The following is a 24514-nucleotide window of genomic DNA, read 5'->3' as shown; positions in this document are numbered from 1 at the left end:
AAGTTGTCTCCCCAATGGGTTCCTGGTGCAGGTTACTAAAATAAGTAACCTGCCCAAGTTCACATAGCTGCTAAGTCATGGAAAGTATTATTTAGTACTAATTTGAAATAACTGGGATGAAATCCAAACCCTCAACATATGGAGCATATGCTATACACTTCTAGCTATATTCCTGAAGTTTCAATAAAGTGATTACAAAGCTTTGTGTGGAATCTAATTGAATGTTAGCCTACTTTTAAAAAACTATAGTTCACATTCTAATTTGCATTGCCTGTCTTAATTTCTCAGTATTTCCGTATGACTAGTTGTAAATAATTCTTACTAAGTTTAAAAGAAAAATCTTCTCAGATATCTCTATTACAAATATTCATAGAACACTGCCTCTTAAGGTATATAGGAAATTTGAAATCAGATACTATTTTAATAAGAGTAGCAAAAGGCATATGCAGACACCTTTTCTAGTTTTCAGTGCACAATTTCTTAGTGTTTTCTCTCAAAAATTCTACTTAAAATAGGTTTTAACTGTGTAGTTCATATATTTTCCTGCCTATTGCACTTTATTTCAACTTGAATGTGATTTATCAGTTGTACTCTAGGCATCAACTAATTTTTTTTCTATAATATTCAATTTTATAGTTCACTATAGGCCAACTACCCTTCTATGTGTAATATAATGGTAAATTAATATAATCCTCCATAATTTAAAGTCATATAATGTATTTATAATGAGAATTAGTTTGCAGAATCTTATAATATTTCTTTAAACATTTATTTTTAAAGTAAGCTATGTTTAATATTTTTATATTTTCCAGAAGCACTATTGTTATGATGAGTTTTTAAGCATTTCAACAGATAATGCTATACAGTTAATTGTTATAATAATTATTGGAACTCAAGCTTATTTCTTTGTAGTAGCAATACTCTTTTCTTGAAGATCATTTATTGGAAATCTTCCTCCAAAATCACCACAAAGATATTGTACTCTCATAACACTTACAAGTTTCAATTTCTGATTTTTTTTCTCTAGAATTCAGAAGCAGTATAACCCATGAGTTACTCTTAACACATCAGATGAGGTCCCAAGCCTATGATAATCCCTTTAACCTATTATCTAATAGAAAAAGTTAACATTCTAGAAGCACAGGACAATGTAGTAAAGGAAAAAAAATTAAAGAGTTTGTCTCCTTTCATGTGCATACCTGATCCCAGACACTTCTCACCTATAACCTGTTAACTTTTTTCTCAGGTTTCCAGTCCCCTAAGCACAGATCTCAAAGACGTATTGAATAAAGGAATCCAAATAAACTAGTCTAACTAAAATATGATCATGATACATATTTTTTAGAAAGCCCTTGTAAGTACATATAAAACTAAAATTGATGAAATTATAGATTTTATAAATAAAAAATATTTCAGATAGTTAATGACAAATTACTTTTGGCAAGTATACTGCCACTTAACAGTTTAATTTTATTGGAGTTTATCTCTTCTCAACACTGAGACTAGTGTTAAGTGTTTTACATTGACTTGTAAGAACACTGGTGATGGAGACACCGACCGACGAGAGACAGGTTGAGGCTGGTTAGGCTTGGTTATATATGGGCTAATTAAAAGTTTGATGTTTATGTAGGAAATCTTTAAGGCTCAAATATCATCAAAATGTGACAGCAGTTGTTTGTAGATGAGAGTACCTCCGGTAGTCAGGCACATTCTGCCTAGGGTGGCTTTGGTGGGTTTAGTTTTACATTCTCAGATTCTTTATCGATTAAACAAGGCTGTGATGTCTATTTCATAGGGCAGAGATATGGATTAAATAAGATGATGTATATAAATGGGTTAGCACCTAAAATGCTCAGTAAATGGTGCAGACAAAATTAGTTGCTTTTATAATAAAAAACAGCAAATTTAGGATCTGGAAATGAATATGATGTGGCTACAAAGAAATGATAAAGAAATAATTAAGCAAATGAAAAGAAGTTTAGCATGTTTCAGATATTTTCAGTTGTTCTCCTTTATTCTCTAATAAAGGGATTTGAGTAGCAGAATTCTCATAGGAACAATCAAAGAATTCATCAATCTTAAAATTATTTTTTAATTAAAGAAAATATACTATAACATATCTGATGAAAAATTACAAATAAAACTACTGAAATTATAAAATTATGCTATCAAGTTCAACATTAAAGGTGACTAGTTCTTGAAATAATTTACAAGCAACATATGGCTAGGGGTATTTAAAAAGAAATACTCTTTCATAGTGATGTCATAAATGGATATGAAAACTGGAAGATTAAATTTGATTTTTATAAAGCAAATTTTAAAACAGATTAGATGGCCTTATACAAATTAATAAACATGAAAATGCATGAATTTGGTTATGATGAGGAAAGGAAAAATGAGTTATATTTTAATTTTATAGCAATGATTGAAATAGAATGCTTGGGAATTTCTTTTTCTTAAGAAGACAGGTGGAGTTGTTAACCCAATAGCATAGTAAATTTGTGGCAGGGCTTGTAGTCGCTGGAGGAAGAGCAGCTGTAGCAACATGCTCAGGATATCAGGGGAACTAATATACATGGAAATGTAGATTGTTAGGTTAGGTGAAATCCCCTGATAAAATAGAGCAGAGAACTCTATAACAAGAGTGATCTCAGTAACCCGACATCTGCCCAAAAACGTCCTCATGGAGTCTGTCACATTTCCCTCCAGGAAGGAATGAAGTGTCCTTCCTCAGAAAAAAATAATCTACTGTTTTATGAACAGGTAGAGTTCAGATTTTCAAAAAATTCCTGCTTGGCTTGTCTAGTCAGATATCCAGAAGAAAGACTTATGCTTTTAGATCAGAATTAAGACCAGCTATTCATGGTCAAGGAGTCTTGTCGATTACTGAATATGCCAGAGAGAATGCTAGTGACTGCCTCTGAATTTCCTCATTGAAACCCACAGTTTCTCTAACTTCTATTCTACTTTGTCAAACATTTGTATGTATTATGTATATTTCTGTGTAACCCTGCAATCTGATAGCTTTCGGTTCTATGGTAAAATCCTTAGAGAAACTTCTGGAAATCAGTGAAACTACTAATATGAGAATTTAGTGAAGGGGAAAAAATAGACACAATATTTGAAAGCATCATTATTGCCAGGCTAGTCTACCAGATTCTGAAAAAGTGTGTTGAGTCCTGGATGCTGTCCCAGCTCTCACATTCCCCAGCTGAGGATACATCTCAGGATACCAAGTATTATGTAATTTTCATTGCTTCCTGGCCCCAAACCAGGTCAAACCAACTAGGTTGTCTCACTGCCTTATCCAACTCAGCCATCCTCTGAGCCTTTAATTAGTCACCTTCTGTGTATTTTACCTCATCACTGTATGGTTGTTCCTTTCCCAAGTGTATTTATGAACAGAAATAAGCTTAGATTTTAAAACATTATTAAACTGTCAAGAAATAGTTTACAATATGGGTCCAGAAGGACAAGACATATTAGTGGTAATCTTACACCAAGGCCTGATTAAGAAAGACTTCATGTTCAAACTCATTTACAAAATCAACAAATGGCTGTACAGCCTAATTAAAAGACAATCACATATTGAAAAGAAAAAGGATAAAATCATATTTTCAAAACCTTTCTGTCCTAATTTCCTCTTTTATAGGTTTTTAAAATTCGTGTTTATTTATGAAAGTAGTTTTCTCATTTATATTAAACACACATCAAGCTAGAATTTGAAAGTAACTAAAAAATCCATATTTATTTTTATAGTCTGTTCCTTTATTTCTAAGATAAATAAAGGAAGATAGCCAATATGTCTCCAAGGAAGAAAGAGCCATTGGAAGTATAATTTGTTGCTTTAGTTGTACATTGTCAGTAACTACAGTTGTGGTCACATTCACAGAAGAACTTCTGAAATCTTGAGTATAGTAATAGAGATATATGAGAAATTTTTAACATCACTCTTCAGTTAATTTTTAGGTATTATGATTAAGTACAGAATAGAGAGTAGTGTTGAAAGTGTGGACTACAAAACTAAACTCCCGAACTTGCCTACTTTGGGCAAGTTATTTAATATCCTTATGCCTCATTTTCTTATTCTATAATGTATACTGCTAATAGTACCTAACTCATAGAATTGTTTTCATAATTAAGCGTGTGTGTGTGTGTGTGTGTGTGTGTGTGTTTGTATCTTAGAACAGAGCATGGTAAATAATAAACAATCAGTGTGTGTTTGCTGCAATATGATAATGTTGGTGGTGATGATGATGATGATGATAGTAGGGAAGAAAAAGAATTGCTATATCCAATAGATAACTTGCTTTATTAAAACTCTTGGAGATTTAGTCTTATATGCTATCTTTAACAATTTAGTACACATAGATAAATTTATCTGTAAGGTAATCTTAAAAGTTAATAGGCAGAAAGGGAAGAAAGGTGAAAAATTATGATATTATTTTAAAAGCCTAAAAATTTATTTGTCCTTTTTTGCCAACCTAGCTAAATTTTTATCTACCCAAATTGTTATCTTACAATTTCTATGTTCTAAAGAGCTGGATATACTTCAACTTAAATTCAAATATCTATCTGTTAGTATAGACATAAATAGATATAAAATTGTATTTGCATGGAAGTTTTATACACACATACTATAAATCTCTGAGCCAGGGAATTTCTGTTCTCCATGTTTTGTGATGGAAACAACCATATTTATTTCTTCCTTATCTCATAGGAATATATATAACAATATAAAAGATTTATAGTTTAAAACTTAGTAATTTTAATGAGCTTTTAGAGCTTTTATATTTTATGCTTAGTCTTTGATTTTGAAAGTTTCTAACCTTAGTGTCTTTTTTTCTCTTAACACATTGTGTTAGTTTGCTAGGGATGTCATAAAATACCACAAACTACATGGTTTAAACATAGGAATTTATTTTCTCACAGGTTTTGGAAGCTAGAAATTCAAGATCAAGGTTTCACCAGTGTCAGTTCCTTCTGAGGCCTCTCTCCTTAGCTTGCAGATAGCTGATTCCTTGCTTGTCCTTAATATGATTTTTCCTCTGTTTACGTCTGTGTTCTGTATCCTTGTTTTGTAAGGACACCAATCAGATTGAATTAGGAGGTGAGCAAGTGACCTCATTTTACCTAAACTACCTCTGTAAAGGTCCTTTTTCCAAATACTCTGACATTCAGGGGTACTGGCTTCAACATAAGATTTTGGGAGGCATTCAATTCAGTTCATAACACATCTACGCAAAGAAGCTAATGGTTTTCTAAATTAATGCTTTAATGTATTTTGAAAGCATATTTGATTTTTTGAACATTTTGATCTCTTTGATTTTTGTTGCTTTTCTCTTTCTATTTCTTGGTGGTTTTCTTTTCTTTTATTCTTTCTTTTCTTTTTTTTTTTTTCTTTTTTTAGTCTTAGATAGATGGACACAAAATCTTTACTTATTTTTATGTGGTGCTGAGGCTCCAACCCAGTGCCTCACGTGTGCGAGGCACGTGCTACCTACTGAGCCTCAGTGCCCCCAACTCTTCTTGGTGTTTTCTCAACTATCTTTTCAAGTCCTTGGAGGTAAAAATATTGTGGTTTTATGTTTGCAAGTTCATTTTTAAAGTTATCTTTCTTAAGTCATAAAACACATTTAAATATGGTTTTCCTAGCTATAATTTAATGCTGACATTGAAGCATGAGTTCAATTCTTTACATTTAGTTGTGAATTTCTACCTCATACCATGTAGTCATATTTCAGGTTAGGAAGTATAAAAATAATATCCTTTTTGTTATGAAGAAGTCATTCAGATGACTAAGATAGCAACTTATGTGTTGAGGACACTATAAAATACAGGAGAAATTGTTATTTCTTCCCCTTTAGTAAATACATTTCTAAAAACTAGCAAAAGAAAGAATTTTAAATTGCATCTAACTACCTGCAGGTTAAAGGACCAATCTATGGACAATTGCTGCTATTGCCAAGAGCATAATTTCTTTCTGTATATTGCCTAAGAATACACATGCAGGAAAAAAATGTTTTTACATTTGCTTTTATCAGTCCTTCAGAGATAGTTTTGCTAACAACTATAATACCCTACAGCAGATGAATGATATGAATCATAGAAGGAAGGGAGATCTTGCTGTATGAAATCAAGGAGAATATGGGAAATAAAGAAGGAACAAAATGTGATGAAATAGGATAGAAATGTTCTTTCCAATCTTGTTCCATTTAGCCTGATAGGATTAAATATGGAGGTGTAAATACACCAAATATAAGAATATCCAAAATGTAAAAACATATATAACTTTCTGATCCAACTTTGGTATTTATCCTCTCAAAAAATACATATGTTCTGTTTTACATGCTGAGTACTTTCTTATCTTTCATATTAAACTATGCATTTCTTGAGAATTGGGACTATATTTTATTTATCTTTGTAGTCTTTTCAGTGGCAGATATTTGACCTTGACCATAATAAACTCCCAATAGGACTTTTTTTTTCCAGTGGGGATAGTCAATGAACATGGATTGGATAAGGAGGGAAAACTAAAATGGTAAGGGTAGAATGATTTGGAAAAGGTTTCAGATGTGGTTAATTTTAAACATTTTGTACCAATATAAGGACAAAATATGATCTTCAGGGGAAGATTATGGGTAGATTATTGTGTAAGAGAAACAGATTTTCTAATGAGTATACGTTTATAGATTTTTCGTCTAGAGTTAATCATAGAATCCTGGAAAAGATTGTACAGATTTGAGTTAAATTTTGATTTTATAACATGTGATAAGACTTTGGACAATTTGCTTGATAGTTTTCAATATCACAGATTTTTTTTCTTTTGCAAATTGAGGGACACTTGTAATATGTAAGGCACTCCACATATTTCATACTTTCACTATATATTAACACTTGGAATTTTAGGAAATTTCATCTCTAATTAAGCAAATCATTGGATTTCATAGCCTAATTTTTAAAGTTAGCTCTGAAATAGGTTTTTTATATTTCCTTTCTTTTAATTCTAATGTTAGAAGTAATCTCACAAATGCTTGAATCTGTATACTTTTTTATGAGCTTATTGTATAATAATTATGGTTTAAAGAGATGAACTTATTATATAATAATTAATTTTGAGAAGTTTATATGTATAATGTCTGTTAGTTTTCATAAAATAATTCATAGCCGAGTTTGAATTTACACCTATGTCAAAACCTTTATTCAATCAGGGTGATCACCTAGGACAACATGGAGCCATTCCTATATATAACTTCAAATTAATTCAGCTCATTACACCTTGAATATCTATAATTTTATTATTTAATAGCTTTGTTTGTAAGTGCATGATTAGTTGTAATTTTTCTTCTTTTGGAAGGACTAAATTCTTGGTAAAATGAATCTACTAATGTTTTACTAAATATTCATAAATTTGATTATTTCAATTTTATAGACTTTGAAGGTTGTAAAATAATGCTTCAGTCGTATGATGTAGTTAACCTTGGAATATGTTTCATGTTAGAAATTTTTGGCTGGTGATAACTTCAGAGGATAGAAATATTATAAGTTATTAGAAATGTTACCTGTATTTATTGTAGCACTAGGCCAAGCACATGGGAGTACCCAGTAATGGTAGTTATTTTTTATTTATTTAACATATGAGGTAGGAATGATTTTAAAAAAGTAAAGAAAACCTGTGAGTGGAATTTCATTCTGATGGGCGAACTAAAACCCACTAGCTCAATACAACTCCCTAACAATAAAGATCACTATCATTTCATGATTGGGCATTTTCAGGTCATTTTCATAACTAGAAATGCTTACAATTATGCTCCAGGGCATAGTCATATAAGAAAATATTATTTCTAGCTGGACATGGTGGTACATAGTTATAATCCCAGCTACTCCAGAGAGTGATGTGACAGGACCACAGAAGGGTACAGTGTGAGACTAGCCTAAGGCAACACTACGAGACCCCAATGTCCAAAAATAAAAAAAGAATTATAAGAAAAAAGTTACATCTTATTAAACTTTTTCCATTTTCTGTCCCTCCCCTCCTTTCCCTGCCCCCAAAATATTACCTGAATTTTAAACAATGAATAGAGTTATTTAAATATTGCATAAAACATCTTTATTCAAGTCAATTTGTATGGTATCATTTTGGGTTTTGTAAGGTTAACTTTCTTTAAATCCATCCAATTATACTTGGAATGAGTGTTGTTTAGTGTCATTGTACACTAAACATCATTTTAAGTATATTTCTTAACATATTAGTAAAGGAAGGAAGTCTTAAATTTAAAATATATACTTAAAGTAGAAAACAATATGCAAATATTTTAAAAATAAATGACAAGTTCTAAATTTGTTTTCCCAGTGTCTTATTAAAAGTGAGGCAAATTATAGTTGGCCGTTTTTTAAGTGAAAAGGATAAGACATTAACACTAACAATCATACAATCTTAATCAACTCACTTCATTTTTCTGTTTCTCAGTGTTCTCCTCTGTACTTTGAGGAAGTTAGATAAAATACCCTCTGAGGTTTCTTCAGACTTAAAATACTGATTTTCTTTTAAATGACAATGACAAGTGAGTAAGTCCAAGTATGCTTTAGCACCACATAATGTTCCTGGGCTTTTCTCTTAAACAGGCATGGTTATCTGAGTTCTCTTTTGCATATCTGAACATATTTTGTAATCTCAGTGGACACTTAGTATCTTCAACTTCCACTCAACTACAGAACTGCTTGCCTGAAGTGTCCCTGAAACTGATAGACTAGTTCAGGATTCTGGCTCTGCAGCATTAAAAGGAAAAATATTGCCCGAGAAACAACCAAATGGTACATACATACTAAAACAAAGGAAAGAGTAAAATAAGAAAGAAATTAAGGAAGGAAGAGAGAAGGGGTTAAAGGAGGGAAGAAAAGAGAATGTGAAAGGAAGCAAGAGAGATGGAAGGAGGTGAGCAAAATCCTTCCAATGTAGGAGTTCATAATCTAAGTAGGGAAACATGAATGTGAGTAATGCTTGTACAAAAAAGGCTGTGTTAATTGATGCAATAAAAGAAAGCCATACAAAGGATGAATTAACAAGAGAAATAGTCTTTTAGCTTGGAGATATTTGGGATTATGTTTAATGAAGTAAAGGATATGTCAGACAGAGGGAAGAGAATAAGCAAAGTTATAAAGACATATGAGCACTAAAACCTTGTTTAAAGAACAGATAGTAGTATTTTATGGTGGAAATGTACAACAAATTTGGACACATATAAGGAAAAAAGAGTGGAAAATTTAGCTGGGACCAAATTTTAAAGGACTTTGAATCTCTCAGTTAAAATTATAAAATGTAGGGCTGGGGAGATAGCTCAGTCGGTAGAGTGCTTGCCTCTCAAGCACAAGGCCCTGAGTTCGATCCCCAGCACCGCAAAAAAAAAAAAAAAAAAAAAAAAAAAAATTATAAAATGTTGTTTTATACTACACTATTTTATTTTTATGTTCTGCATTATTTTGTATAATTTTAAATATTTTAATGTCTTATATTTAATATCTACATTAATTTAACATCTACATTCACAGTCTATATTACTTTTCTATATTTTTATAATTCAGAATTATAGAATTATAGTATATGAACAAATATGTGCTTTTAAAAGATTACTCTAATGATATATTTAAGATGTATTTGAAAGTAAATTAAAGGAATCCCTTTAGAGGCTACTTCTGTAATCCAAGAAAGAAGTAATTGTTTCTCTTTGCTCCTGATTTGACTGTTGACTTCATTCCAAATGACCTTTGTGTAGACGTAACTAACATTGTTCTGTTTTCTTACAAAGGGTAAAAATATTGGGCCTCTTCCTGATTTTCAACAGAATGTAATTATTTCTGCCATTTGTCTTAATTTGATTAAGGTCAGGGCAATTCTGAGGCCCTGTTTTTTCAATACTATGTAGATATTCGGGATATTATTTAGCTTTAATTCTCTTTCATACAAGTACCTTTAGTTACACTATAACCTTCTAATGTACTAATATTTGACAAGGACCCCCCCCCAACTCTTTATTCTCACAACCCATTAATTTTTGTTGCGTTTCTGCCTATTTCAGATTCCCAGAACATTGGTCCTATTGCTCTGTTCTTATGTCTCATTCCTATTGCAACTTTTGAGATGTTAGTTTACTACTCAATACCTATAATAATCTATACCTTGTATTCCAATAAGTATACAAATGTTCTTTAACAATTTATGAAAGTTATATAGTAAGCCATGTAATATTAGATGGTTTCAAAAGACCAAGTATCATGAATTTTTGTGGTTAGGGAGAATTTCTTTATGATTTTTCTTAATTCTGTCTCAATCTTACAGGTTTCTTATCTGAGTTCTTGGATGGAGAAGCATTTAATCATAACAATGATATTAGTGTTTTAATATGGTCTAGACCCTTAAATTTAAATTAGCAGCTGAAATTTTGTTCTACCCTTTCTTGAATTTGGTACAAATGAAATTACTTACTCTTAAGGGCTTGTTCCCAGACAGAACAGAGGGAGATGTTGCTTTTAAAATATCAAAATGAGATATTGCTATTTTTATATGTAAGGATTCTTCAACTTCTGAGAAGAACAGCTTTAGAGAACACTTCTGGATTGAGGCAGAAATTTCAGACAACATAAGTTTGAATTACTGAATAATAAAGGGCATAAAATCTAATACTAACTAAAGCTGTTGAAAAGAAAAAGAAGTCATTTATCTTATATGATTACATCTAAATCAATAAATGACTAATTGCTAATATTGTGTGCGTTGTGTGCACGTGTGTGCAAAATTTTTAAAAAATTACTCAGCAGATATGGGAAAGAAAAATGATATATAAAATGTTAAAAAATTATCAATCATAATAATGATAATTATTTTTCTTAGTACCAAACATAAATAAAATTATAAAAGTCAAGTCAGGTTAACAGTTTTAAAAATAAAAAGACACAAATTTCCCAAGTCAGGTTTAGTGGTATCCTATCCTAAGTAAATAAACCAATCTGACATCAAAGCACAATGCCCTATTTTTTTAATGAGACATGAAATTAAGATCCTATTTATAGAGTTTTAGTAGCCATTTTCATTTTAGTAGTATTTTAAGTTACAATAAAATAGTTGAGATTATAGTTGAATGATGGTGAAAATTATTATCATTTTTCAGAGCTTCTTTAGTTTCATGAAGAACTATGTCTAATTATTGTCATGATAAGTATTTACTATATGTTAAGACCTATGATCCCATTTAAAGTTCACACTTGGTCTGTGAAAAAGATATTATCTACTCCTTAGATCTAGACTCAAAGAAGTTGAGAAACTTGCCCACAATTATATAGCTTCTTCTAGGTGTAATAGCAGTTACACATCCATATGATATGGACATTATGATATGTTTCCTTTTATCATCAATATTGGATGATTACATCATGATTTTCATCAATATTGTTGCTAAAGAATGTGTCTTGTATTTATTCTTTTTCTATTCACACATAATGAATATACATAATAGTGGAACTCATTGTTATAAGGAATATATATTTCATGAGATCAGAAAATATTTTTTCTGACACAAACCAAGAAAAGTGGTATATAAGTCAGGTTTGCATTCAACTATTCATTTTTTAAAAAAACTGACTAAATTATCTGAATCTATAAGGGATTTTCTTTATTCACCCAAAACTTCCAAATATAACCAGGGCTGGTGCTCCTTCTGAATTAGCAAAGCACTGTCTTCCTGCTCTGTTCTTAGAGTTCATCCCCATTTTGATGCAATGGCTACTGCGCCTGATGGCTCATATTTAAATTCCAATCAAAAAGGAAAGAGAAGAGGGAAAGGCAAATGGCCATACTAGCTGAGTCAGCCCACTGTAATCAGAAAACTACTGCTCTTCTCAAGCCCCAACCCCTATCTTCCTGCACATATTTCAGGGGTTAGACAAGTCTAATAATTACCCTTGCTACAAGGAATCCTGGCAAATGAAGTTGTTTTGTTTTACTGTTGTTGGTAGACCAACAGAATAAATCTGGATTCTTTTACTAAATAACAAAAGGGGAAAAAGCATATTCATTAGCATATAGACACTCATTAGTAACTGCCACAAATGCTTAGGTCTTAAGTAGTCTATTTGCTACCTGAAAGAATGAAAACCTATTCATAATCCCAAATGGCTTAATATTGAGATGATATTTGTTTCCACTAAATGAATAAGCAATATTTCTTGACTGACTAAAATGGAGGACATTGAAGAAGGAGAAATTGTAGTTCACAAATTATCTTTTAGATATCCAGTTGGATATTAAGCTTAATAAATAGTGCAGGGAATATAAGGGATACAAGAATTATGTGGGGGTGAAAGAGAATAGATTTGCTTTTTATCATATTGAACTTGACAAACCAACTATAGGAGATATCCTGTTAGCATCTATAAATATAGGTATGAACCTTGGGAGAGAGGAAAGGGCAAAAGATAGTGTGTATTAGTCATTATGTGGTTAAAATGGATTAGATAATTAGACAATGGATTAGATAATCCTACAGCAGTATATTTATTGTTAACAAAAGAGGGTTAAAAATGGGAACTTTGGGAAAGCGTAATTTAAAATAAGGGTGAGGAAAAGTGACACCAGTAAATGAGATTAAGAAGGAATAGTGGGGAGGTAGCAGAGAAATTATCAGTAACATTTATCTCAGAAGCATTTCAAGGAGAGGAGAAAAGAAAACTAAAGATGCCTTTGGCTGGTGAAATAGGAGATTATTATTTTGTTTTTAGAATGTTTTCAGTAAATGATAGGTATAATGAGTTAAGAGTTCACTGATTCTGAATAAAATTGTAAATTTATTTGTTAAAGGCAAAGGCATAAACTCCACAACTACCTGAAATCTCTAAACCTGGGATTCCATTGTAGACCTGGTCTTCCTGCCTCTGAATTTTGAGAAATCAGTGGAAGTAATGTTTCTCAAGGATGAAAAAATTGCTAATAGAAGTTTCTACAAAGGGAAGCCTTTGGGAAAGTCATAATTAACAACTGGCAACAAATTCTCCAGGAAAAATTATTTACCTCCCTTAACTTTCTTCAGGCCAGGAGAAGTAGTTCTTTATTAAGTCTAGATCTATGTGTTAATGGCTACCCTTTCTTTGATTATAGTTTTTTACCTTAAGCTGTTATCTTAGCTCTTTCATGTTTCAGAAGTTTCCCTAGATAAGTAAATTACAGATATGGTATCTTCTTTTTCCTTACTTTTTTTTTGCTAAGGAGTCTGAAGTTGTGTCTCTGTTTTTAAACTCCATATCCAATGGTGTGCCCAACCTGCACAACAATGACCACTTGGTAACTTAAAATCAGCAATGATGGGAGTTTTTATACCACAGAAGTCAGCAAAGTCTGTAAATTAAAACTTATTTCCCTAGAAAGTTCATTGTTAAACTTATCAGTACACCACTGCCTACACTCACTACAGAGAATGAAATTGTTAAAGTGACTAAATTCTATGCAACTATAACAGTATCTTGTACTCTGACTTGATACTTTGTCCAGTGTATTGCCCAGATAAATGTCAGCCTTTCCATTCATTTGATTCATTAAATATTCACTGGGTTCCTTCTATGTACTAGACACTGATTTAGATAATAAGACTTTTTAAATGAATAAAAGTTATTAACCTCAGGGAGCTTATAATTTGCCAGGGTGGGTAGGTAGGTAGGATGAATGGATGGATTGAGGGAGGGAGGGATGGATGGATAGATAGATGGATAGATAGATAATTGATAACAGAATTACACGTGCTACTACATAAAACTGTAATAAAGGCTTGATTAGTAGTTTAGAAACACTCAAAGCAGTGATTAATTTTCCTTTAGTGATTTAAGGAAGACTTCACAAGGAGGTGACATCCAAGTGTCCTGGAGAATGACTAGATTTATCTTATGGAGGAGGCTCTGGGTATCGGTCATCCCACCATAGCCCCTCTGTCTAACTCTAGCTACCACAGAAGTCACCTTATAAGGTTTGGGAAGATTAAATAAAAGCAGCCTACACATATTATTTAAATCAGTGCCTTTCATGGGGCATACATATAATAACTGTAGCTAATTTATTACTGTTCTGATTGAAGATGCCATCGTGGCTGAAAATCATCAAAAGAGAAAACCCAGAGCCTCCATCTGCAATGAAAAATTTAGAAACTTGACTGCTTTCCAAACTCAGCCATAATATTCATTAGACTCAGCTTTATTCCTGAAGCCTTCCCTTTGAACTCTACTCACCAGGAATCTTTCAATTCGGGATTTCATTTGCAGAATATTATTTACAAGACTAAATCTTAAATAAGTCCTCTCTGCCTTCTCCTTCCCAAATAGAGACCATGATCACATAATGTCCTCTTTAGGAGTCATATCTAAACAAAATTTTATCTGCAAGCTACAATTTCTGTATAACGTAGCATTCCAATTTAGTACTGTGCCTTGGGCAGGACAGAGAAAAAAGTCATCTGAAAGTAGCTCATCTAAAGGCGAATACCTGTAATTCCTGTACTATCAAAGGACAACAAACACTAGCCTTGAATTTCAATGGCAAAAATGAGAATCTTCTTACTCACATGATTATTTAATTGATTGCATTGTAGAAGTCCCTCTCCCTCTGTTTTCTCCTTTACACTCCCAGACTGATATCAAGATTCCTGTTCAAAACTTCAGCCTTCCCTTACCTTTACAAAGATTATGCTTGCACCTAGTTTTTTTCTATATTTCAATTAACTAATTGTTTTTCCTCCAGGAATATGATTTGAAGATTCCTCTAAGTATTTTTGATAATATAAAATATACTTGTATTCAAAATTGGACTTTATTACTACCCAGTATTTTTCAATAATCTATTCCTTACACTGACATTTTATACAATATTTTATGGTGAAATTTTTAAAATTGAAGATAAGTAATTTTTTAGGAAACATTCATAATCCTATCCCATCTTTTATCTGAGAAGTTCATGTATAAAGATAAACAACCAGAGTTGATGAGATGCTATAGAAAAATTAAACTAGGAAATTACCTAATCTTAGAACTTCAAATGAAATATTGGAGAAAATGATTTATTTATTTTAGAAATATAATTTTTTAAAAGTATATCATGCTAAAATTTTAATAATAACCTAATTTTCAATAGAGCTTTGCAGATACACTGTTACTTTTCACTAATTTTAGATACATGGGAAGAACATTCACTTTTCCAGGCCACTTAGGAACTCCTTAGAGTCTGCAACATCTGAAGAATAGTCATTTCTTGTAAATTTTTCTAGCTTATGACCTGCTTAATAATAATGTACAAAACATTAAAGTGTTGTCAGGAAAGACTTCTTCACTTTTTTTCAAGATTTTAATGATCTCCAGTTGGAACAGTTTTTAGCTGAGATTATGAATCTTCTTTGATTTTGTTCCACTAAAGGGAAAAATGACCATATCACTCATTGTTCATCTGTCACCTGTATAATAGTACATAGTAATTATTTAAAACATTTAATGTATAGTGCCAAGTTACACCAACCAATTCCTAAATAATTAAATTTACTTATTCACATTCATAGTTGATTATGGTGGTATAATAATAATTTAACTCCTCGAATCTATTTCATGGTTAAAGTATATAACTTTTGTTTATCATATTAGAGTAAATGCAGAAACATATTGAACCATTTTAAACATAAACTGTAGCATTAGGTCATTTTATTAATTAGGTTTCTAGGGAGAGGTTGTATATGTGGAGCTGTTTTATTATAAATATGGTCAAAATAGATTATCTGATAATTTCATTTATACAAGTTTTTTCCAATACGAGTTCTTTCTCACTTTACAAATTTTTCATTCTGTTTATTACATATCTATTTGTAGTGGAAGCCTGCACTATATTCACACATTCTTCATTACTTACAAGTGAACAAAGGTTTGCATTTGATGCAAACCTTGAATAGATAGCAGAATATCATCAAACTAGAGCTTTTAGCTAATTTCTGTTCCTTCTTCATATAAACTGTTCCATTCAATGCCTTTTAATTTATTGGCCTTGTGCTTTATGCACTAGAAATAAGCATCTGTCATTTGCTAAGCAGACTATTCAGTATTTTGAGTATAGATTTTTAAAGAATCTTAGGATGGAAGTTATTCTTATATTATTGCTAAGAAGATCAGACCTCAGGGATTAGATTAAGTTAAATTAAATCAAATATTTGACTTTTAGGTGATAAGAGAGATACAGGAATGAAGATATTGTCCTGGCTTTCAGAAGTATGTATTCTAATAAAGGGCTTGAAAATTGAACATGAGCTATCTATTCACATGTTCATGTGCATGTGCACACGTGTGGACACAAATGCACATGCGTACGCACACACACACACACACACACACACACATACACACATACCCCTATAACAAGAGTTAGTTACCTGATGGATTATATATAAAAGGCATGAAGCTAGTATGAGGAATTTTATCTTTCCTTAAATTTTGAATATCAAAACTTAACTCAGCAAACAGAATTATATGACAGTTCTCCACCAAAGAAATATGTAATGCATACCCTGCTCATGTGTTATAGAAACTAAACAAATTCTTAAACCTTAAGTTAGCCTATATGTTGCTATGAATCATAGTAGCAGTGCCAAAAGTTATGATAGAACTAAAAAGATAAAAGCAAAATCAGAACTTAACTACTGAAATTCAAGAGTCAAATAAGCAAATAGGATTCAGAAATTAAGGCAAAAAGGAAATATCAGATGAGAACCTTCAGAAGAGCATTGGATACCCAAGCACCAAATAGCTTTGGTTATCTGGATAATGTAGAGAAAATATTAAAAGTGAGGCATGTTCTGTGCCAGTCAAGAAGTGTCATATGTTTCCTGAGGAGCAAAAGCTATTCCTAATCCTGTAGTTGGGATTCCATATAAAGTGATGGGATATGGAGAAGCCTGGCTGAAATGGGAAAGGATATACTGCAATTGAGTAGCAAAGTTGGGTTTAATATTTTAAATTTGCTTTATAAGCATATTTTCTGAAACAAATTCTTGGGCATACTTAGCAATAGTGGTATTTTTATTGTAGTTTTAGATAGTCTTAAAATGATATGTTTATTTTGGTGTGTTTTGTCTAATATTTGTGTAGCTAAAGATATTCATGGAATTGGTGTGGGCCAGTATCAGCTACTATCTAATCATCATCATCACTGTCATTTTTTAAATACTTGTTATGTGTCAGTTATTGTGCTATTTGCATGCATTGTTTTATTTAATTCTTGAAGCAAGCTTAAGAGGAGGGTACTGTTGTTATCCATATCTTAACAGATGAAAAATTGACTCATAGAAGTAATTGAACCAAGAAAACAAACAATAATTTTTTTGTACCTAGGATTTACACCAGTGATTCAGTTTCATCAATAACATTGACTCTATTTTTTTTTAAATATATGTTTTTAGTTGTCATTGGATCTTTTATTTTATTTATTTATATGTGGTGCTGAGGATTGAACCTAGGGCCTCGCACATGCTAGGCAAGTGCTCTACTGAGCCACAATTCCCAGCGTTGGTTCTTAATGACTGCGTTATTACCCTTACTGCCTCCTAAAGTTAAAACTTTTAGTTTTTCCATTGATTTTAGAAAAACTAATAGTCTCATGAGTAAAAGTACATGAGAAATACCCAAACTGTGTTATAAAGTATTTTCAGTGAAATAATAGCAGGTGTCTTCTCTTTTTAATTATAAATTTAAAATATAGTACAGTATCTACTGAACAATTTCATAGCTTTGAAATATTTCTCAAAACTGATTATTTATATAAATGAAATATCCAAAATATAAGTAAAATGAAAGATTTCCACATATTTCTCAACTTGAGATAAAATTTACTTACAAAAATGTATGAAAAATATATTAATATACAATATAGTACATGCTTACTATGTGTATATACTATGTAGATAGATTTATTGCATAGATTTTATTGGCTCCACCTATTACAATATTGTACTACATGAAGGCTTAACTAAATTTTCTAGATTTTTTAAAATTGTTTGAAAAATAATATCATGGACTAAATTCTGTTCAGATAAGTCTACTCTAGGTAAATGGTGTTTCTTTTAAAAGCAAACACTATCATTCTTTTTAAATAGACATTTCCTGAGAAAAGGCAACATTTTTAAGGCAACAATTTTTAAAATAATTTAATCATATTCTTATTGATAATTGAGTTTATCTAATAAAGTAGAAAAAGTAGATTATGAATGGCCAGTTATCATCTAATTAAAATATGTTTCTAGATTAGTGGATTTGATTATTAAAATATTATGAACCCTTAGAAATAATCCCTTCATTTGACATTTTAAGAAAAGGATTTTAACAGATCCTTATAACTTAAAATAAGTGTAAGTATATACTGGAAGGTTCTGAGGAAAAAAACATACCATTTAAATATGATCTAACCTTTAAATTATGGGCTGTTATTATTCAATTTATCTTAGCCAAAATGTTTATATCTATCTAATACTTATAGTGAACCATTATTACTGGAAGATTGTTTATTAGGTAATAATTTTTTAAATCACAGCAAGTGGTTTATGAGATAATCATCTTTCCAAGGCTTTGTGAAATTTAACAATATCTATGATTAGAAAATTCTCCAAAAGTTGATTAGATAAGGATGTTTCAGTGTTATATTTGAAGTGCATATAAAGAAAAATATATTAGCAGATACTCTTACTCATAAATAACTATATTTGGTGTTTATTCAGAGAGAGAATTCAGTAGTACCATCAGGTAGTGATGATGCAGAAATAATACTGGTTTCATTTATTTACATTATTTCAGATATCACACACATGTATTAGTTCTAATTTTCAAAACAACCAGGCAAGGAAGATATTATTATCCTTATTAGTTTAGAATAAGACTTTTAAAGGTTAAATAATTTGTTCAAATTTGCCCAGCTATTAAGAGTTTTCCTTAATCCAGGTTTTCCAGGCTCTAAAGTCTGTGCTTTTTAAATCCTAGCTTGAGGACTTCTGCAAATGATCTTTAGATGTCAATAAAAATTTAGGTTCTGTCCATTAGTTTTTACATTTATTGTATTTAATTAGAATAGGTCATTAACATAAAACATTCATGTTGGTTTTCAATTTGCCAGAATATTTGAACACCCGAGAACACCATAGCACCCTAATTGTGCCAGTTAACTATCTGATTATTTCAATTCCAGGAAGTTTGAATTTTGTAAATAATAATGATTTTTTTCTAGTATTTCTAGGATTCATCAAAATTCCATCAACTTGCTCAGAAATTAAACTTTCTCTTTTCTCTTGACTTTTTAAAAAACACTTAGTGGTTTAATAATTAGATTTTATATTATTTTTAGGTTTTCAGTGAAGCAAAATGGATTAAAGAGAAAATTGATGGCTACTCGAATTGGTTTTTATGAGTTACAACGGCAACTTTTCATTTTTTTTTTCAAATTTTTATTCAGATATTGAAAAGTTGTACCTCCTAATATTAAGCCAAATGTTTATTTCCCAGATTTTTACCTAAATGTTCTTCCCTGAGGCCTTTGCTGTTTTGAAGCTATTTTAATGGCCTTCATTGGGGTGTGGTGAAAATGCTCTAATTACTTTGCTAAAAACAAGGGTTTCATATAAATTGATTTTTTCTTTTAGGATAATTACCACTCACTTTGGTTTTATATGCAACTGAGTGGGGTATTGCAGTATCCTCTGAGGACAATTAAAGTGCTGAAATAGGAGAAAGCTAATAATTGCTTTGTGTGGTAATACTGACAACTTCTGCGTATTTGTCAATCTGTGTTAACAGTATCGATCAGGATGGGATCCTCATAGAGGGGCAGATAATATTTCCACTAAATCTTCGGACAGTGATGTAAGTGATATATCTGCGGTTTCAAGGACTAGTAGTGCTTCTCGTTTCAGCAGCACAAGCTACATGTCTGTCCAATCCGAACGGCCAAGAGGAAACAAGAAAATCAGGTGAGTGAAGGGATATTAGCAGTAAACTCTTCTAAAATATTTTAGGTCTTTTTTTCTCTAGATAAATGTAGAATCCTTTATTTCTAAAAATTTTAATATTCATCATTAAGGCAATAGAAACTTCTGTATATATTACTTTTTATTTTAACTTGGTTCAGATTTCAGGCATCTTTCCTAGAAACAAATTTATGGAACTGATAACAGTTTCTGTGTACTAGATATTAGTTCATTTTATGAAATACTTTCATTATTTTATGTTTGCAATTTAAAACCTAAATGGTTATTATACCTTGACTAAAATCAAAGCAATGGATAAGTGAAGATGTGCATTTTTTAATGTCTCAAGGAATATGAAAAATAATATTTGGAGACTTTTTTTCCTACCTGAATACAGTGATTCAGAAAACAAGAACATTAATCTGTTAGAAGGATGTATACCCATTCCCCTGAAATTTTTATAAATACATGGAAGAGTTTCTCTTCTACCCAAGAAAATTTATAAATGTAGTATATAAGTTAGTGGTATAATTTGGATTTCTCACTTGTCCTATAGATTTTATGCATAATTGAGCTAAATTATCCTTTTAACTCTGTAATGGAGATTTCATAGCTTTTTCTGTTCTCATGTAATTCTGTAAAAGGAAAATATGATTTAAAAACCAGTTATGATTAAGTATTGTTTACTTAGCACTTCTCCAGTATATGACAAAAAAGTGTTCAATGTTTAAAAGATACAATTTATATTTATGTTTTAATGGTTTTCATTGCCATTTAGTTTAATTTTGTGTGCATTTTTTCTTGACCTTCTTTTCTTTTTTTCTTTCCCTGTATTTATTTGCATGCCTTCCATTTGTGTTGCTTTCTAAAGACCAAAGGGAATAGAAGAGGGAGGGAAAGAAGGGGATAAGCAAGAAGAGATAGCTCATGAGGAGGAATTGGTAAAGGAAGAAAAAATTGATGAGAATGGGAAAGGGAAAGAGATTACAAAAACCTGTAATAAGGAGGAAAACAGACAATCAGGAGACGAGGAAAAAACACAAGATATACCTGAGCAAGGGAAAGAAAAAGAACAGTGGAATAAAGAGGATTTGCAAAGGAGATTCTCACAAGATGATACCAGGTAAAATATGCTTATTTTTTGTAGATATTTACCATTAGTAAGGTAGTTTAGTGATTTTTTTTTTAGTATTCCTCAAAATTATTTTACTACTTATATTCATTTTATTTTCTTGCGTTTTATCTATTTACCTTCTAATTCAGCAAATTATTATGTTGATAAATTTTTATCTAATAGATTGATTTGCTAAATAGATTTTAGTTGGTTTACTCTAGCTCCGAGTCTGATTTACTTAATTTTCAACTTCTTTATGACAAGCTGAGTCAAAATATATTTCCCTTTAGGTCTTTTAGCATGAATTACTTTATATCTTTCCCAACTATAGAAACTTGTAAACCCTTCAAATGAGATTCTGAAAGATCTGAAAAACAAATTCATCCTACTTTATAAGGATATTATGTACTGGAAACATCCATCTGAACCCAGTGCCACAATAACAAATATAAACTTTATTTGGTCTCTATTTCCCTTGCCTCTTCTTACTTAGTGCTCTCGTAGCTTCTAGTGCAGTTTAGGTCCTGAGGAAGATTAAAAAGCAGTGGCAGTATTTTCTGATACTCTGAAAAGAAAGGGTAGTTGCCAGAGTTTATTGGGTTATGCCCTTCTTGAAATTCATCCACTTAGAGAAAGTGCTGGAGAGGGAACTTTGAACAAGAAGAAAGGCAGGAAGAAAACACTAGCAGTAAGGCATCAAAACAACTCCATTATTTTTATAACACAAGCCACAAAGTAAGTGTGAAGCTGCCTTTATGGTTTGTGCTGCATGTCACAAGTATGCACGAAGACTTCATCATTCTGCTTGAGCAAATGAGATTGCTCTAATTACTTTCATCTAAAACTGAAAAGTGCAAATCATGTACATTTCTAAGGAATAGGGTTTTCTAGCAATCCATAATTTGATTTTGTGTTATACAAAGTCTGCTTGATAAGCACACCCTATTTATAAGCCAAAATTTTCATTATTATATCTAAACCTAATATCAATTTGTTCTTTTCTCAATGTTAATGAGAAAGATGTTGTGGTAAATATTTACCCATCAGGTATATAATTTAGAGGTTTAGTCTGCAATACTTCTTTTTTATTATACATATCAATGTTCTGTGAAAAGTTTCCACATAATAGGCACTAACCATAAAAATCAATCTTAAGTAAGGCATATTTTGTGATTCAAGTTTAAACTAGTAATTGAAGTCTGTCTTCTTATATATTTAATATGATTTATATATTGGCTTATGAAGATGACTGTTTTTCAGATTTGTGGGACATAGAATCATTTCATCACTAATTCACAGAGAAAAATTTTCCAAAATTTCTATATAGAGGAGTACGCATGAGCTCATTGATTTTTTTTCAAGAGCCAAAATCCTCCCATACTGGCACACTTGGCTTGGTGGGCAGAGGTTTGGAGAAGATTATAATCTTAAACTTTCAGATTTTTAATATTATTTTCTTCAGGATAAAAGCATATTGTTTTATAAGGGAAAGGAAAAGATCGAACTTTCTTAGCAATGTGATTCATCAAGGCATTGTACTGAACTTAAGTAACTATATAATACTTCCAGAACTATTAACTGTAAGGAACAATGCTGAAATCTCTAGGGAACATATGTTCCATAAGATGAATTTGCTTTCATTTTTTAAAATAAAACTAAAATTCTTTATTCTAAGGAAATGTATCTGAGTATTCCTAGCAAGATTTTACTTTGGTACTCCATAAACAATCACAGGTTGTTTAAACACAAAAAACAACTTATGTACTTATATAGCATTATTGGAAATAACCTGTTCTATAATATACCATGAATATTTCACTTGGAATCCACATTTTTATAAAGAGAATGATCTGATTCCAGAGTATTTACATCACAATACTGTAATAAACGAAACCCTTTATAACTGATATTTTCTTTATAGTATTTAGAATTCATGATTTTATTGTTTATAATAAGATTCATCAAAGTCTATAATTATGTCCTTTAAAATGTTTTAATATATTTTTATGTGTGTTCTCAATTTTATATTTATTTGCATTTGCTGATTATGTACTATATATATGTGGTAAACGGAGAGATAAAGAGAAAAGCATTCATTCAACCAATATTTATTTAGAAAATTTTAGGTACTATATTAATAACTGGAGATACACATGAAATTAAACATTTCTAAATTTCTAATCCTAGGATGAAGCATTTTTTTAGCCATGTTTGCATGGCTGTATGAGAACAGCCCTGTATCCAAAAAGTGTCATCAAAATTCCTGAACAAACTCACAAGGATATTTGATGAAAGTATTTGGCACGTAAAGAAGTGATCTTAAATAATCTGTAAGGAAAGAAAGAAAAGCAAATATTGAAAAGTATAGTTTTGTCAAAACCAATCATGTCTGTCACTTTATGTATCCATTTCTCCAAGTTCTATTCTGTGCACATAAGACTAAAGAAAAAATTGAAAGATCAAGAAACTCCCATAAACTTTGAGTTCTCAGGCATGTCTATAGATGTTGTGTGTAGACATGCCTGTACCTTTCTCTTTTTAAAGAAAATACTCTGAGATAGGGAAACTTTGAAGGAAACAGTGGCATCTTTTCAAATTTTCATGAATAACTATTTTTTAAAAAGAGTCTTAAACCATGTAATTATCTAGACAAGCAGAATAAATGTTAAATATTCATTCAAAGGCATTGTTGCTAACGTACTAGTTCTAGATCAGAATTAAAATGTGGGAATAGATTTAAATGACTATAGAATTGATATATACAGCATATTTATGCCTATGCTACAGACCTTTAAAGAGAAAGAAGTATGTCTCATGAAAATCACCGTGGATTAGGAATCTGAAATACCTATATTCTCATGCAGACTGCCATGTGTACCTATCCACTTTACCTTTCTGGGCTTTTTTAGCTTGTCAAATAGAAAAGGGGATGATTCAATGATTTGCACTCCTTGCCATAGCTTAGATGAGCAGAGTACACAGCAAACAAGAAAGTAAGCATTATCTATTATTCTGATAATTTCACTTTATTGTCATGAACTCAAGAGATAATTGGTTTTGTGACTCAACACTGGTATAGCAAACAGCTCAACTTAAAGTTTTATCATTTGGAATATGTTTATAAAATTTATGCAGCTTGTATTTAATATTTTGTATATCAAGTTTAATTTTTTTGATATCTGGAAATTTGTTTCAGTAACTTATCCCAGAAATCATGTATCACCAAGGACTTATTTTCTTTAGTTTTTTTCTAAATCTATCTCCTAGTGAATACCATACAGAATCTTGGAAGCCCAAATAACTTCTATTCTATCTTATGCTTGTACATGATACTCAATGAGAAGCTTTTAAAAATACTCGAACATTACACCTAAAATTATGATTC

At 31.0% G+C, this 24514-nt stretch overlaps 1 protein-coding gene across 50 annotated transcripts in view; it reads left to right on the top strand.

The window, feature by feature from the left end:
- Rims2 (regulating synaptic membrane exocytosis 2) overlaps nucleotides 1-24514 on the top strand; it is a 601671-nt gene that overhangs the window by 450505 nt on the left and 126652 nt on the right. For 21 of the 50 annotated variants that reach the window (XM_047527031.1, XM_047527039.1, XM_047527015.1 and 18 more), the window contains 2 exons: nucleotides 19846-20018; nucleotides 20887-21138. The exons of 15 other annotated variants lie outside the window; for them this stretch is intronic. In XM_047527031.1, the coding sequence (XP_047382987.1) occupies nucleotides 19846-20018; nucleotides 20887-21138 (425 nt within the window). The remainder of the gene's footprint in view (nucleotides 1-19845; nucleotides 20019-20886; nucleotides 21139-24514) is intronic. 14 more of the 50 variants (XM_047527049.1, XM_047527041.1, XM_047527122.1 and 11 more) reach the window with 1 other exon arrangement.

The sequence above is a fragment of the Sciurus carolinensis genome, chromosome 1 (assembly GCF_902686445.1).
Source record: "Sciurus carolinensis chromosome 1, mSciCar1.2, whole genome shotgun sequence".
In the NCBI taxonomy this organism is placed as follows: domain Eukaryota; kingdom Metazoa; phylum Chordata; class Mammalia; order Rodentia; family Sciuridae; genus Sciurus; species Sciurus carolinensis.
The sequence above is the reverse complement of the archived record's forward strand: the minus strand, read 5'-3'. Positions and strand labels throughout refer to the sequence as shown.